Source organism: Pyricularia pennisetigena, chromosome 2 (genome assembly GCF_004337985.1).
Source record: "Pyricularia pennisetigena strain Br36 chromosome 2, whole genome shotgun sequence".
In the NCBI taxonomy this organism is placed as follows: domain Eukaryota; kingdom Fungi; phylum Ascomycota; class Sordariomycetes; order Magnaporthales; family Pyriculariaceae; genus Pyricularia; species Pyricularia pennisetigena.
In genome coordinates, this window is record NC_043741.1 from 582,976 (window position 1) to 599,861 (window position 16,886).

General features: G+C 43.7%; 3 protein-coding genes across 3 annotated transcripts; 2 read left to right on the top strand and 1 right to left on the bottom strand.

The window, feature by feature from the left end:
- Positions 1-6,446: 6,446 nt before the first annotated feature.
- On the top strand, positions 6,447-9,655 carry PpBr36_00115 (uncharacterized protein; the record flags this gene model as incomplete). Its single annotated transcript, XM_029887308.1, has 3 exons — positions 6,447-7,927; positions 8,507-8,668; positions 8,872-9,655. 3 exons carry the CDS (start codon positions 6,447-6,449, stop codon positions 9,653-9,655), a joined length of 2,427 nt encoding a protein of 808 aa, XP_029750914.1.
- Positions 9,656-10,204: 549 nt separating this feature from the next.
- Positions 10,205-13,728, bottom strand: PpBr36_00116 (uncharacterized protein; the record flags this gene model as incomplete). The annotated part of the gene is made up of 2 exons (XM_029887309.1): positions 10,205-11,737; positions 13,102-13,728. 2 exons carry the CDS (start codon positions 13,726-13,728, stop codon positions 10,205-10,207), a joined length of 2,160 nt encoding a protein of 719 aa, XP_029750915.1.
- Positions 13,729-14,351: 623 nt separating this feature from the next.
- PpBr36_00117 (uncharacterized protein) lies at positions 14,352-16,059 on the top strand (the record flags this gene model as incomplete). The annotated part of the gene is made up of 2 exons (XM_029887310.1): positions 14,352-15,292; positions 15,384-16,059. 2 exons carry the CDS (start codon positions 14,352-14,354, stop codon positions 16,057-16,059), a joined length of 1,617 nt encoding a protein of 538 aa, XP_029750916.1.
- Between the last annotated feature and the right edge of the window lie 827 nt (positions 16,060-16,886).

Sequence of the window (16,886 nt, forward strand, 5' to 3'; positions counted from 1 at the left end):
AACTAAAACGGTGGTTTTCCGTTATATATCCCATATTTTATATATATCAGTATAATCGGTATAACTGACTAATAAACCAGGTTCATTTCTAGCCTCTAGCTTTTTATCCGTTTATTTATGTTAAAATAAACAATCGATCCCCATGTTTTTAATATATTATAATCTGGATTTCTATTATAATATAATTCGTAAAGCGATTTAGAACCTAATAACAAATTCGGGGTTCGGTTATATATGTAAACGGCTGATAATAATGCTTCGCCCCAAAGGTAATTGGGAGCATTTGTATAAGAAAGCCAAGCCCTCACTTTATTAAAAAGTGTTAAATTTATTCGTTCTATTAACCGATTTGGCTCTTTTGTATACGGAGGAATTAAATTATGGATAATACCATATTTATTTAATATTGACTTGAAGTCATTATTGATATATTCCCCTCCGTTATCGGTAAAAATCTCTTTTACTCTTTTATTGTTCGGGTTATTATTCAACTTATTTACTAAAGTCTGAAAAGCAATAATTGCATTAGATTTTTGCTTTAATAAGTAAACGAATAAATATTTGGACTTTTCATCCAAAAAGGTTATATAATACTTGTAATTATTAAACGTGATAGGGGTGATAAGACCCCCCGAATCGCTGTGGATTCGCTCGTTTATATAATAATCACTTTGATTATTCGACCTTTTATTTATATAATAATTGGCCTTCGCTTGCAAACAAATTTCACATTGAAATTATTTATATTCCAATATAACGTTTCTGTTTATTTGGATATTTTGTGCTTTTAGGACCGCTAACGACGGTACTAGCCCTATATGGGCTAATTTTACATGCCATTTATTTATTATATTATTTTTAATATTAGAATTGCTAATATTAAAAATATTGTTATCCGAGTTTTGTTTAAAAGCTTGGGCCGGAATATAGTATAATCCATTGGATTTGTAACCTTTTGTAAGCAATTTATTCTGTCTAAATAAAAAGACTTCATTTTTTTGAAAAGTAGTGGTTACATTTTGGAAATAAGATACACTTAATATATTTATTCCCAATTCGGGTATAACATGAACATTTTTAATAACGATTTTTATATGTGAATCTTTGAATTCCAAATATAAATCACCGATTCCGGTTATTTTCAATTTATTTGCATTACCCCAATTTGCATATTTGTTTGTAGGCTTATAATTTGATAAATAACCTTTATTACAAACTGTGTTTATTGTTGCAGCGCTATTTATTACAAATTTGTGCATTTCCTTCAAATTATTTAAATAATCTGGGATATTGTCAGCTTTTGCAATTAATATATTATTTGATATATTATTATTGGGGGTATCTGGGGTTACTTTTACAACTGTATCCCAATTTCGTTCGTCAAAAGTCGAATCGTTATTTGATAAATCGATTGAAGTATTAATCGAAGCATTTTCGTCGGGACTTTTGTTTTTATCGTTATTTTTCAAACGATTTTTCTTTCTTAAACCGTCCCATGACTTTGGTGCTGTATTTGGTTTCAGGTACCAGCATTTATCAACAAAGTGACCTGTTAATTTGCAAAATTTGCAAAATTTGCCTTTATTTTTGGCTTTTTCGATTCGATTTTTAAACGAATTCTTTTTATTTCCAAATTTATTGGTAAATAAAATCTTATTGTCATTTTGACCTCTGGATTCGTTAATTAAATGTGCAAATAACGAATCCGTATTATATGATTTTGGATTATTTCTTAATGCCTGATTAACATTAGAAATAAAGCCTTCATATAAATTATCTAATAAATTTAATACCCAAGATATAATTATTTGTTCAGGGATAATTATATTTTTAAATTTCAAATTATCGGATAATTCCTTTATTTTATTAAAGTATTCTTCGATATCCTTTGGCTTTTGTGGAATTGGATTAAAAAACTCCCTAACGATTAAAAAATCGGTAGTGAATCCTTTCGGATTATATAGGTTTTCTAATTTTAACCAAGCTTCTTTTGTGGTATTTTCGTTCCTTATTTGCAATAAAGGACCGTCTTCACACAAAAGTGTTAATAAAGCTAACGCTTTATTATCATTTTCACCGATTTCAGTAATATTGTAAATATAACCTTTTTCAGTGAAAATGGCTTTAGTTCTAAGGGACCAGATAACATAATTCTCTGTACCCTTTAGTTTTGGGATAGAAATCTTGTCTCCAAAACCAGACATTTTCAAAATAAATAAGTTTATTTACTTGAAAATGCTATTTTTAATGAATGTAGACTTTCTATATTCAAAGGAATATTATATAAATAATATACCGGATATATAATATGTTTTCTCAAAAGTAGAAAATATATCTCTTTTTATTTAGGCCTAAAGCTAAAATTTAACAATAGGTAGGTAAATAACAAAGTGTTTTGTGTTAAACCAAAGGTTGGATAGAAAGTAAAAGTAGGTTATATGATAAATTGTGAAGTGAATATATCCGTATAAGGTAGATATATATAAGGGGAAAAAGGTCACTTTTATAAATAAGATAGATAGAGGTAAAAATTGTATTGATAATTGAATGAATCGAGAGATCGATGGATAGATAGATCGATAGATAAAACTTCCTCTAATTCTAAGGCGGGAAACTCTTCCCTATTTATCTGCAAAAGTATTGCATGTGGCAATCCATGTATTACAAATGCACGTATTAAGGTTTGCATTTTATTTTCCCAACTAGGATAAAATAAAACAACGCTTTAGCGTTCACCTATTTATATATGTGGCTATTTTGAACGTCTCATATTTGAAACGTTGTATAACGCAATCTTTAAACCCTTACCTATATTTATATCATGCGTTTATTTTTACCAAAATAGGTTTGCCTGTGGATCGCATGATTTGCATATGATCTGCACATGATCTGCGTTCATTTCTTTTGCCCAAATACGTCAAAAGGGTACATGCATGAATTGTATGCAATTGTATTCGCATTATTTGATTAATACACGTTATACATTGCATAAAGGTTATGCAGTATTGTGCATATTAATTATACATCATTGTGCATAATTATGCATCGTAGTATTTACTCCTTGCTTAAGCTTATAATATAAGCTTATTATTCTTTTATGCATTGCATACTATTTATGCATAATTGTGCATAATTATGTATCGTAGTATATATTACGTGCTTAAGCTTATAATATAAGATAATTATTCTCATAGTATTTTGCCGTTTATAGCGGGTATATATCAAATATTCGCATTATAATGGCAAAAGAAAATGGTGCACCTATAATATGCAATTAAATATTTGAATAAAAAAATAAATAAATATTATAAAAATATATGGTATTTTGCGTTAAATTCATTGGAGTTTGTTGATTATTTGAATCCCGGCCACGTCTTTATAGCCACTGTATTTGGAAAAACATTAAAATATTGGGTAAAATTTGTAATTTTTCATTATATTATATTCTTATTTTAACTAATGGTATATAGTATTAATTTTGATTCAAATGACAGTATTTATAGCCTAGCAGACCTAATACTGCAAAGTGCATGGAATTATCGATTAAAACAAAAGTTTTATTAATATTTTTATATCAACTAACAATTTGTTAAAACACTGAATAATTTACGCAAATACTGGTAAAATTAAAAAAGAATTTGGCTTATGTATTTTTCTATGAAGTTATTAAAGAATCTAATTTAACTTTTTTTTCATAAATTTTATTTAACCAAATAAAGCAAAAAATACAAAAATAAGACAAATTTAGCATTGTTTTATATAAAAAACTAAAAAGGGCCGGTATTATAAATCGAATCTTACGTTGACGTTTATTTATATACGTAATCCGCTTTTTCAAATTTTGGTTTTATTAATGTCAAAATTGGTAAAAATGTAAAAGCATTTCGATTGTGAAATATATAAAATTAGATATACTTTACCTATCCGCATATTCAACGGCTTATATAATCGGATATACGTACCAAAATGTATTATTATTTCGAATATATATATGCCACCCCCCACGTGCAAAAACTACAGTATCTGGTTGGAAAACAAAAATAATATAAGATTACTGAAATAAAGCAAAAAAATTTATAAAATACACATTTAGCTTTTTTTTTTATTAAACAGCTTTTAAAGCCGATATTATGAATTGAATTGAAGCTAAACGTTTGTTTATATACGTAATCAAATCTTTGAAGTTTTGGTTTTATTATCGTTAAAATTGGTAAAAATATAAACGAGTTTCGATTGTAAATTATACATAAAAAAGTATATACTTTGCCTATCCGCTTATTTAACTGCTTATATAATCTGGTATATGCACAAAAATTTCCAAGAACGATATATACATATATACGACCCTCCAGTACAAAGAATATAAATTTGGTCAAAAATCAAAAATAATATTAAAAAAAATCGAAAATCGAAGAAAAAATCGAAAAAACAGTACCGCCATAAACGGATTAAGGGCAGGTGGTATCCAATTCGGCCATTATGATAGATAAAAGAATAAATTAAATCGCTGCTAATAGCGGTATTAAACGCTATTTTCAACGATATTTTCTTTTTTCGATATTTTGCGTGCTTGTGGAATAATAAATGAATGTTGTGAACATGGCTAGCGCAGGGCTAATTATATTAGCTACCCTGCATTATTTTATAACGGCTAACACGGGCTAATTTTATTAATCACCCTGCATCGAATAAATAAATAAATAACAAATAAAACGTATACGCGTTTATACACACAAAGCTTTATATATCACGTCTTTGTTCATAGTTTCAACAACAAAAACAAATACGTCATATTTAATCTAGCTTAGTGGTATAATGCACGTACCATAATCTATATCATATATACGTTGAAGTGCGTGGGTTCGAATCCCGTTGTGGTCGCAGATTTTCTGTGCATGCATAAGCACAATAGGCCGTTAGGCTTAATAGGCCGTTAGGCTCAATAGGTCGGCAGGTCAGTCACATGAATAAGGCCAAATCATGTGACGTGACCCCGCATTCCGGACATCCGGATCGAAGATCTGCACCTACGGATTCGAACACGTAATTTATAACTTAGCCTTAAATTTATCAATTTTATAATTTTCATCCATTCAACGATTCAACGAATCGATTGTGTAACAACAATATATTATCTCTATTACCCGCTAGCAAACGGTTATCTGCTATTTTAACGTTCTATCAACCTTATACGTAATCCACCTTTCCCCGGGTTCAAGATTAAGCTTATTCTATCTCGTAACCTCCTTACAAATGTCGGTTGAAAAAAGGCCAAAAATACCGCCATAAACGGCGAAAATCGACAAATTGTCCTCAGACCTGAACCAGAGCGTTTTTTGGATGGACCCACAGGTACATTACAAAGCCGCAATTGAGCCACGAAGTGGAGCGAAGTGGATCAATTGTGGAGCTCTGGGCTTCAGGGATAAGCCCTGAAACTAATTCGCTGACACTTTAAATCGCAACTCCCGCAATACACAAAATATAACAGAAAATCCAACAGCCCTAACAGCCCCACTTCGGCACTATTTATTGTGGTTTATATACAAATAAAAGTGGACCTATTACATGCTAAATAACGCATATAATTAACAATATACGTTATCCAGTTTCTAAAATTTTGGCTCCATTATCGTTAAAATTGGTAAAAATATAAACGAGTTTCGATTATAAATTATATATAAAAATGTATAAACTTTACCTATCCGCTTATTTAACTGCTTATTTAATCCGGTATATATACCAAATTTACATATAACGGTATATATATTCGACCCTCCACGTGCAAAAATTATAAAATTTGGTTGAAAATTAAAAATAATATTAAAAAAATCGAAAATCGAAAAAAAGTCGAAAAAACAATACCACCATAAACGGATTAAAGGCAAATGATATTCAATTCGGCCGTTATAACAAATAAAAAAATAAATTAAATCGTTGCTAAAAGCGATTATAAACGCTATTTTCAACGTAGAAACCGTTTGTTTTTACGATTTCTTTTTTTTTTATATAACGGAATGTCGGTCGCAAAAATGCCGAAAATACCGCCACAAACGGCGAAAATTGACAAATTGTCCTTAGACCTGAACCAGAGCGTTTTTTGGATGGACCCACAGGTACATTGCAAAGCCGCAATTGAGCCACGAAGTGGATCAATTGTGGAGCTCTGGGCTTCAGGGATGAGCCCTGAGACTACTTTCCCGGACTATTTGGCTGTTTATCCGGTTGCACCAAGCACATACATTTGTAGTTGGGTCTGCTGTTGGCATTCAAACGCCACACCGACTGTCAGTCTTTTGTGAAAGTCACGAGATACGGCACGTGAGACTTTACTTGATCACTTCTACGTCTCGTTTTTGACCTATGCGCACCCCATACTTCTTCGCGTTTCCCGACCTTAAAACGTCGTTTGCCGGAGGTAAAAGAATGAGCCACGGAGTTCAACCATGAGTGGACTTGCAATGCAGTCTACACAGTTTGGTATGGGCGCAGGCGCTGGTGCTGGAGCAGGCGGCGGGCCGGCACTGGCACCCGTGCCATTGGGTACGTCCGGTCTTGGTATTGAGGCACTTTACAACAATCCAATGTTTGCGGGAGGATTGGGGCTTGCTGGGCTTGGGGCAGCGGCAGCAGTTGCGCGTCGTGGGGTCATCAGGGGGGCTCAGCTGTTGCGAAAAAATTTGCTCGTCAACGTCGAGATCAGCAGACGCGACCCGTCGTATCCTTGGGTTTTGGCGTGGCTGTCCCAGCCTAGGCCCGCCCATGGTTTTCTCATATCAAAACTCACCCGAATTCGTGATCTTTCGGTCGCCACTGCCACTGAATCGTCCAGAACTGATCCGCTTGGCGCTAGCGACGATGCAACAAGGGCCAGCTTCTTCTTGCAGCCCGGCTACGGGCGGCACATTATCCGCCACTCAGACGGTACTTATATTGCCGTGAATCGTGAAAAACAGTCCACCGCCAATCACCAGACTGGAGAACCGCACGAGACCGTTACCCTGACTACGCTTTGGTCACATCGCCATGTATTTGAGCATGTCTTCTCCGAGGCTCACGCCCTAGCCAAGAGCGCACAGGCAGGCAAGACACCGGTCTACAGCATTCAAGGCATGTCGTGGGCGCAGCTGGGCCTCCCACGTCGAAAGAGACCGCTCGCGTCAGTGGTGTTTGACAAGGGACTCAAGGAGGCCATTGTAGCAGACGTTCAGGATTTTCTCTCTCGGCACCAGTGGTATGCTGACCGTGGCATTCCTTACCGCCGCACATATTTGCTGCATGGGCCCCCCGGAAGCGGCAAGTCGTCCTTCATACACGCTCTCGCTGGCGAACTGGACTACAACCTGGCAATTGTCAACCTGGTCGAGCGAGGCCTCACTGATGACAAGCTGGCAAACATGCTCATGAGGTTACCGCCACGCTCGATCCTGCTGCTCGAGGACGTTGACGTTGCTTTCGGAAATCGACAAGAGATGTCACCGGATGGGTACAGCGGGGCCACTGTCACATATTCCGGCCTCCTCAATGTTTTAGACGGTATGGCGGCTGGCGAAGATCGTATTGCGTTTTTGACCACCAACCACGTTGAACGATTAGACCCAGCTCTTATCCGACCGGGCAGAGTCGATGTCAAAGTGCGCGTGGGCGAGGCCACGCCTGAACAAGCGGCTGAGCTTTGGTCCAGGTTCTATGGTGACGTTGACACGTCGGGTAGCGGCCGGGAAAGATTCATCGCCAAACTCTACAAACTAGGATTTTTCGCCGAGCCAGCAGAGGGCCGGGTGCCCCTACGAATCAGCGCTGCTGCGATACAAGGGCTCTTCCTAACCAATAAGGAGGACATGGAGGGAGCTATCTCCCACATGGAGGCGCATTTGATTCCTGGACACTCTCATCACGGTTCGCAGCCCCACACAGCGACGGCGCAGTAAGGAGCTCACAACTGCCTGCCGTTGTTACTACCACATGTAAAGCATCACGATTGTATATCAAGACTCGTTTCTATGTAAGATAGAGCTAGCATCGGCCATCGATGTATACTAATTTACAGCCTACTTAACGGCATGGGATGTGAAGAAAGATGAGGAGGAAATCGAGTACTGGCAATTATATAATCTATGTAGTTTAGTTTAGAAGCAGACTGAAGTACTGCCGCGAGTAATTGCCCATGTATGAAACCACGCAAATCGCCTGCCTAGTTGCTCGGTAGCTTCATGCGGGTCGTGCTACAATTGCAGATGGAGGGTTAGGGTAAGCGCAACGCTGTACTCACCGACTGCATATACTGCCAAAGAAAACCGCCTTTTTTTTTCCCCAAAAGGTTCCCCACGTCGCGGGAGTATCAGCAAGGCTAGCAAGCTTCTGGCATCAACAACTTATGCTTGATTTACCGTGACAAAACTCGAGTCACGATCCAAAACAAGATGCTCAGACAAATGTAAGGATTTTAGTTCGTTCGTCATATTATTGTTTTTGTGGGTAATTGGTCAACTGATAGCCATGTTAGTAAACCGCGCAATGCCCGATCCAAGCGCATCTTGGAAAAGAAGGCACCAAAAGCCATCGAGAACCCCAAATCGGCCCTGTTCCTCCGGGGCACGAGCTGTAGTCAAGTAGTCCAGGATGCCATTGCCGACATCTTCTCTATGCGCCAAACACTTGCGAAGAAGTATGTTGTTGAGTCAAGCCTGTCTTTCCTTACATCCATATGGGAGATGGCGCGGTTGCGCCTCTTCTCGGCACGCGCGATTACCATGAAGGGCGGATGCTGATAATAATATCTTTCTGCAGATTCACCAAGAAAAACCCAATGTAAGCGTGCTTTTATGAACCAACTGTCCATTCGTCACGTCCAACTGACCAGACACGTAGACACCCATTTGAGGACCCAAGCTCGCTGGAGTTCTTCTCTGAAAAGTGCGACACCAGTCTCATCGTCTTCGGCTCGAGTAGCAAAAAGCGACCGCACACCCTCACCCTAGTACGTATGTTCAGCCACAAGGTGCTTGACATGCTAGAGCTTCACCTTGACGCCGAGTCGTACCGGCGGACGGCGCAGTTCAAGACATCCAAGTTCACCATAGGCTTGCGGCCTCTGATGGTGTTCGCGGGCGCCCAATTCGAAAGCACGGTCCAAAACGAGTATACCGCGGCCAAGAGTCTCCTTCTTGACCTGTTCCGCGGCGATAGCAGCTCAGATAAGATAGACGTCGAGGGCCTGCGGTATGTCATCGTGGTCACTGCCGAGGACAGTCCCGCGACTGCTGGGTCTGGGGATGGATCCAAGCCAGCACTGCATCTGCGAGTCTACATGATCAAGACAAAGAGGAGCGGAGAGAAGCTCCCGAGGGTGGAATTGGAGGAGATAGGACCACGCATGGACTTCCGCCTGGGCAGGCTGCGCGAGGCTGACGAGAGCATGCTTAAGGAGGCCATGAAGAGACCAAAAACAAGTGAAGAGAGGACAAAGAAGAACATTTCGACCGATTCGATGGGAGACAAGATAGGCCGTATTCACCTAGGAAAGCAGGACCTTGGTGACCTGCAAACGAGGAAGATGAAGGGCCTCAAGAGAGACCGCAAGGACGCCAACGGCGAGGCGTCCCCATCTCAAACGGCTGGTGATCATAAAAACAAGAAACCAAAAACAGGATAGGGTAATTCCAATCACTGTTTATCATGGGAACCGGGTTTACCTGGTGTCTGGTGTACATGGTAGTTGATGTATATATGTTTATTGACCGCTATACATGTATCGTCTCGTTTGCGTTATTATCCCTGCATTTCCCAGACCCCGATGTAAAATAAATGAAACAGAAAAAATTAGCAAGAGCAAATAGCTCATATCCCATGATGAATTACTCCAGAAACTCCCCGCCCCGGCGGCTCTGCCTGGGACCCCCAAATAACGTGAAAAACGCCGCCGCCGAGAAGTAAGTGACCTTTGAAGCAGCGGGCATAGCGGTATACCTCATTGGACAGTTCCAGCTGTCAAAGGGGAAAAAAAGGAAAGAAAAAAAAAAGGAAAGAAAGAAAGAAAGAAAGAAAGGAAAAACCTAAAAATACAAAGAAAAGAGGAACGTCATATCATCAAACGACTAAAGCTAGCAAGGCCTAACTACAAACGCCTAAGAGGATAACGGAAACTCCGATAGCTCATGTGGGCATAGTAGTACTTAGGCAACTCGCAGCAAAAGAAAGAACTTCAAGAGCTGCTCTGGGCAGGCTCCGGGGCGGGGAAGCTCTGTATGCCAGAGATCATCTCTGTCAACATCTCAATATGCGATACAAAAGTTGGAGCATCGTTGCGAAGCTCAGTTTCATCGGTTGTGAGCCACGAAGAGCCCCACAGCTCTGGCGGGATATACCCCGGATTTGCTCTATCGTCGTGCAAGGCTACGCGAACTGACCATTCGAGATGAGGCCACCACTGCCGTTCTACCTCGGGTCCGAAATAATCCGAGTTGAAGAGCGAAACGATGCCCAAAACCTCGCGCCTCGCCATACCGCGAAGCCACCAAGTCGAGTCATGACACTTGAGCAACGCAAAAAAACTAGCCAGGATAGCCAGGGCACGTGGCCGGCGCTCCTCGAGCAGCTCGACAAAGCGACGGGAGACTGTGGCAGGGAAAGCAAGGGGTGAACCCTTATGAGGTATCTTGTGAGCCCAGTTCAGGACAGCGACGGCATGTTCATAGGCCTGCTTCGTGGACTGACGCGTACTGCTCGTGGTTAGGCTGCCCAGGCCACTAGATGCTTGAGACTGCGCATTTGCGCTGCTGCTGCCTGCGCCCAAAGAGGTAGACGCGGTAAACATTGCTGCTGCTGCGGCGGCGGCGGCGGTTGCATTCGCGCCATTTGCTTCCCAAGTTGGACTAGGAGGTACTTGACCAGGTTCGTCGTAGGGCAGCATGGCAAGTTCCTGCTCTAGACCGTCCAGCAGATGGCCGAAGTGAGTGCAGTGGTTGCTAGCGAAGTCTAGTTGTAGAACGGGTTGGGAATTGATGATAGGTATCACGACACTGCTGTGCCTAAGCCATTGCCAAGAGGCCGCGGTGAGAGCCTTGACGCCCTGGAACGCATGGAACCACGACAGGGGAAGGCTGTAGCCACCAACGGGAGCTATCCGGTTCTTGAGTATGGTCCCATCACCTGGCTGAGGAGCAACGACCGACTCATCCTTGGTGAAGACCCGCGTGGCGGTAGATTGTATTGCGATCAAGGTGGAAGTCAAGAAGAGAGCCTCAGCATTCGAAGCATTGATACCCCTGGTGAGTATGTTGCTGTACTCGCGAAGAGACGAGGCCATGTAGGCGTGGGATGCGCGGACTATTTCTTGGTCATGTGGGTAGATACTCCGTAGATGAAGGGCTGAGATAGCCAAGATGCTGTCCGCAAGATGTTGCGAGTTCGCCCCAAATGCGATTTGCGGCACCAGTTCGCGCCATACTTCCTCGGTGGTAGGTGTCGTGACAGTGATTGTTTTGCTGGTTATGGCTGTATAGTGGTGCATGAGCCGCAGCTCGAGGATCTTGTTTGCTGGTGGTGTGGTTTGCGACAGAACCAGTGCGCCGGGGCTCCGGTAAAGAGGGTTGCCGGACGACGATGTAGACGGCGATGTCCGAGTCGATCCGGGAGAAGTCAAGCCACCGCCGACGCGTACGGCTCCTGGGTGCTCGAAATCGCAGTCGACGCCATGTTTTGTGCAATTGCCACACCGCGGATGGACTTCGTCACACTGTACAGAGGAGCGCAGACAAGAAAGCCGCGTGTTAGCACATGGATTCAATGATGAATGATGGACTGATTGGGGTGTGCTTCAAACTGTCTTCATGCCGGTGAAATCAATATAGCTTGCTTGCTTACCTTGATCTTGCGACTCTTGCAGCGTCTACAGCCGTCTCGGCTCTTCTTGTGTGAGCGTCGCGGCGGCATCGCAGGATCATAAGGAGGTTCGTGTCTCCAATGTTGGCATGATAGCGGACTCGGAGGAAGGCTGAATGGCCGGCCGAGTGAGGGGCAAACGGACCAAGGGCGTTAAATGTGGTTTTAAAAAAAGAACACCCGGAATTGTGTGGTTCCTTAGTCGCTCCGCAGTCGGGATCTGGCGTTGACAGGATTCATCTCGTTTTCTCTTGTTGCGTGGACTCCTCACCTCGACTCGATTCTGACGCCTGCCTACCTTGCCAAAGCTAAGCCAAGGTACCCAGCTCGGGCAGTTAATTAGTTTGGGTACTCAAGGTACCTTAGCTACATACATTACATAACCTAGATTAGTTGGCCTCGTTTATTACCCACCGGCTAATACATGAAGGGTAGGTAGGTACCTAAATGAACTGCTCTCCTGGCCGCCTTACAAAGCCCCCCGCCGTGCCTGACAGAGGCTTGAAATGGAGAGCACATGCCATGCGTTGTGGCCGAGTACTAGGGGTGCTTGTCGTGGGTCTGCCCCCAGGACCCCTGTCATAACCAGCGGGGTTCGGTTATCGTTTCTGATTCGTCCGAGGCTGGACGACGAGCTCTTTTAAGCCTAGACATGCCATAAACTCAACCCAAGTCCCGAAAAGTTCTTTGAACTCGAACGTTCCTCTAATCGGGCACGGATACTTGACCAGAGACCAGCCGACCAGCACGAAAGGCCAGACTTTGACCACAGAACTTGTATAAGTATCGACGAGTGTGAAAAGGTGTGGCTATTTTAGGCACAGCCCCCGCGTCACGTCGAACAATCTCAAGTGCATACCTCCTTGCGTAACTCGACTCTGGAGAATCAACGGGCAAGGGAGATTGATTTTCCCATGAGGCGACTATACGTGTCGTTTTTCTAAGGTGGCATATGAGGAATGAGTAGGTAGGTAGGAAAGGCTAACATGGCAACTCCTGCATATCTCTATTGAGGTACATCTAAATAGTACAAGGGGAATTGTGATATTGTACACCAAAAAAGAAATAGAAAAAAAAGATAAAAAAAAGGAGACCAAACAAAACCCAGATGCTGTGGGCATAATTTGATCTCACCTCTTTTGTTTTCTATCCCAGACGTCTTGGCTTCTTACTCCTCGTACCTCCAAACTTGAGCCTCGTTGAATCGGCGACACTAACGATCTTGGGGCGGAATAGCCTCCCTTCGTTGCCCATGAGAACCTTGGTCACAGCCTCTCGACCAGCACCAAATCCTCGTAAGACAACCTCGAGCTTGTTGATCTTGTTGTGCATCCCCTTTTCCTGCAGCTTGTCAATGACCAGAGCCCCGAGCTGATAAGCCGAGTCATAATGTTTGCGGCCAGACTTCTTAAAACCAAGATTTCCGGTGGACAGCGACACGATGGCGTCGCGATTCGGGTCCGTCACAGTTACATGCGTATTGTGTTTGTGGCTGTAAATATGGAAGTGATATGGCTCGTCACTGTCCACCATATTGCCCTTGGATTTGTCGGTATTCTCGCTAACGGTTTGCCTGTGGGCATTCAGAGCTTGTGCGCCAATTTTAGGCGTGCTTTCGGCTGCCACTTTGGATAGGCTTTCTGCCATCTTGGTAAAAATTGAGGCAGTCCGTTTAGAATCGGTCATCACCTGGCCTCCGGGAGTGGCCGACTCTGAGGTCGTCCCTTGCCCGTTCTCGGTGGCAAAACCTCTCCTCCATTGTGGTAAAAGTGTGTTATGTTTCTGGGCGAATATCGAACGGGTGACAGCCCTCGTTGGGAGTCGATACACCAGAGTTCCTTGCATCTCGGCCAAGGTCTCGAAATTAGGATACGCCTTGAAGACTTGTCAGGAAGGAGGCCATCTACCCAGGAGGTCAACTTGAGAGGATGGCAGCAAAACTCACTGTAGGCTGTCGCAATATTCTGATGGGCCGAATTGCCCCGATGTTCGGAAAAGCAGCAAAATACCTCCGCCCTTGTAGCTTTTGGGCGTCGGAGAGAATTGGAGACTTTTTTTGCTGTTCCCGACGCTGTCAATAAACGAATTCTATCCGAGTCCACAACCGATCAAAATTTCTATGGAATGTGGAACGTCACGCTGAGGACGCGATGGCGGCGCTGCCAGACATCCCTTGCACTTGGGTGGGCCCATGGGGAGCTTCATACCCAGCTTTTATTGGCTGACCAAAGCAAAAAAAAATATGCCGGGGTCGGGTCCAGGCTGTTTAATTCTGCGCAGCTCGCCGCCCATAAGCTCTGTTAGTTTTTATTTAATTTTTTCTCCTGGTTATTGGCCCCAGGTTTTCCAAGGGGGACGAAAAAAAAAAAAAAAAAAAAAAGCCCGCCTTGAACTCCTGGCGAACCTCAAGAATCCAACTATAGCCACGGCCTGTGTCGTGCTTGAGATCTCGCTTTGGAATAGACGCGATGGCTGCCAATACGAGGGCAGTTTCGCGCAGTGCCCTTCACAGGGTATCTGCACCCTCCCTCTCATCATACAGAACCTCACCATTGCCGGCCAGGGTATACTCGTCGAGCACTGCCAGGAAACACATTTCATCTTCTCGTCTGTCCTTTTTATCATCTCCCTCCGTTTTGTCTTGTGACGCTACTGCAATATCATCAAGACTCCCTGCCATTCAACAGCAACTCCGAACTTTCCATCCGACCCTCTCTGCACTTCAACAATCACAAGCTCCCCCGAAAGAATCAGAGACGCCATCAAAAGAAAAAAGCCCGACAGATTCCGAACCAAAAAAAGAGGATGTAAAAGACGGTGAAGGCGAGAAAGACAAGGGTGAAGCGAAAGATGGTGCCGAGGAAGGAGAGGGAAATGGTGAAAAGAAGAAACAGAAGCAGAAGGAGGATATGCCACCTCCGCCCACCCATGGCGACAAGACGCCGTGGCAGGTTTTCATGGAGACTATGCAGACCGAGTTTAAGCAGTCCAAGGAGTGGAACGAGTCTACCAAGGCCATCGCTGCCTCTGCGCAACACATGGCCGAGAGTGAGTCGGTTCGACGCGCGCGTCAGGCTTACGAGGCAACCTCGGGCGTCGTCTCCAACACGGCCGGTACAGTTCTGAAAGGGACAGCCAGTGCTATTGGCAAGGGCGCATCGTGGACTTGGGAGACGCCCGTCATGAAGGGCGTTCGCAAGGCTGCCAACGTAACCGGCGGAGCACTAGACGAGGCCACAAAGCCGATACGGGAGACCGAGGCTTACAAAAACGTCAAGGATGTTATAGATGATGGCAGCAGCTCCAGATATGGTGGATGGGTAGACAAAGAGGAGCGGAGACGTCGCAGAGAGGCTCGTTTGAAGAAGAATCCAGCAGGAGCCGGTCCAGTCATGCAGGAGGATCCCGAGTAAGTTTACCACGCTAGTCACCGATGTTTGCAATAACCACTGTCCACATTTGTGCACTGCTAACCGTTTTTGTTTTCGCATGTTTCCCAGAGCCGGTACAAACGTCACGCTCCACAAGGATGCGGCGTGGAAGGAGGCATGGCGAGACTTCCGCGACTCCAACAAGTTCGTCCAAGGCGTCTTTGGCATGAAAGAAGTATACCAGGAGTCGGAAAACCCTTTGATATCTACTGCCAGGAGTATCACCGACCGGGTTGCCGGTTTTTTCGCAGAGAACGAGACGGCTATGGTCATCAAGAAACTGCGGCAGATGGACCCTGCATTTCAACTAGAGCCATTCTTGAACGACCTCAGAGAGTATATACTCCCCGAGGTGCTTGATGCCTATGTCAAGGGTGACGTTGAGACGCTCAAGCTGTGGCTTTCAGAGGCGCAATTTTCTGTGTACGAGGCACTCACAAAGCAGTACCTCCAGATGGGAATGAAATCGGACGGGAAAATCGTCGACATTCGAGGCGTGGATATCCTCAAGGCGCGACTACTAGAACCTGGCGACATTCCTGTCTTCATCATCACATGCAGGACACAGGAGGTCCACGTATACCGCAATGCCAAAACGGGTGAGCTGGCCGCAGGCATGGAGGACCGTGTTCAGCTTGTCACTTACGCCATTGGCATTACTCGCATGCCCGAAGATGTCAACAACCCAGAGACCAGAGGGTGGCGCCTGATTGAGATGCAGAAGAGCGCCCGCGACTACATTTAAACGGCGAATTGGTCGTTGCCTACATCTTGGGACTCGCATCTCTTCAGAGTAATACGGTCCTTCTTTTTCAGTCAAGCTCCCCGAGCCTACCGAAACTTGAAATCCGAGAGCATTCGCCAAATATACGACAGGCAGCCTTTGGGTGGATATATATCGGCACAGATTGTGCGCGAACCTTGCCATCCCCCGTGGAGCATCTTCCATCGACTTGTACTAATTTACCACTGCACCGGCAGTAACGACTAAATCACACTGTATACAATATGCACATATTTATTTCATGGCTACCGTTTTTCTTATTTTGTCGGAGTTCCAAGGCGGTTGGTTTGTATACTAAGTGTGAGAGAAAAGGGGGACGTTAGCACCATAGACATGACGGGCGGAAGGAGGGTGACTCTTTGTAACCCGAAAAAACCAACAATCACCACTCTTAGCCCAACCATCGTGGAGATCGATTCACCCTGGTACGCCAATCTCCAGGGTCGATAGACCACACCAATGTATACTAAATAAGTATCGAAAGTAGGGGGCTTAAAATCGCATGATGCAGTTCCTTATTCTCCGTGCAGTTTTTATTTAACCTTACCTATGGACTATACTCGTCTTGTATTTTTAGGTCTTGGTCCTTGGTGTTGCTACATTGCTTGTCGGTGAGAATCTCTTGGCACTCCACCCCAGACATAGGTAGAGATTGTTAATGGTTTCCGGAGGGTTTGAGTATTTATTTCCTCCGAGGTAAGTCACACTCGCTCCCCGCCGTTTCAGACGTTAAAATTGAACTCGTGTGGTATCAGTATCATCCACTCAAGGTTCTTGAGATCTGGTAC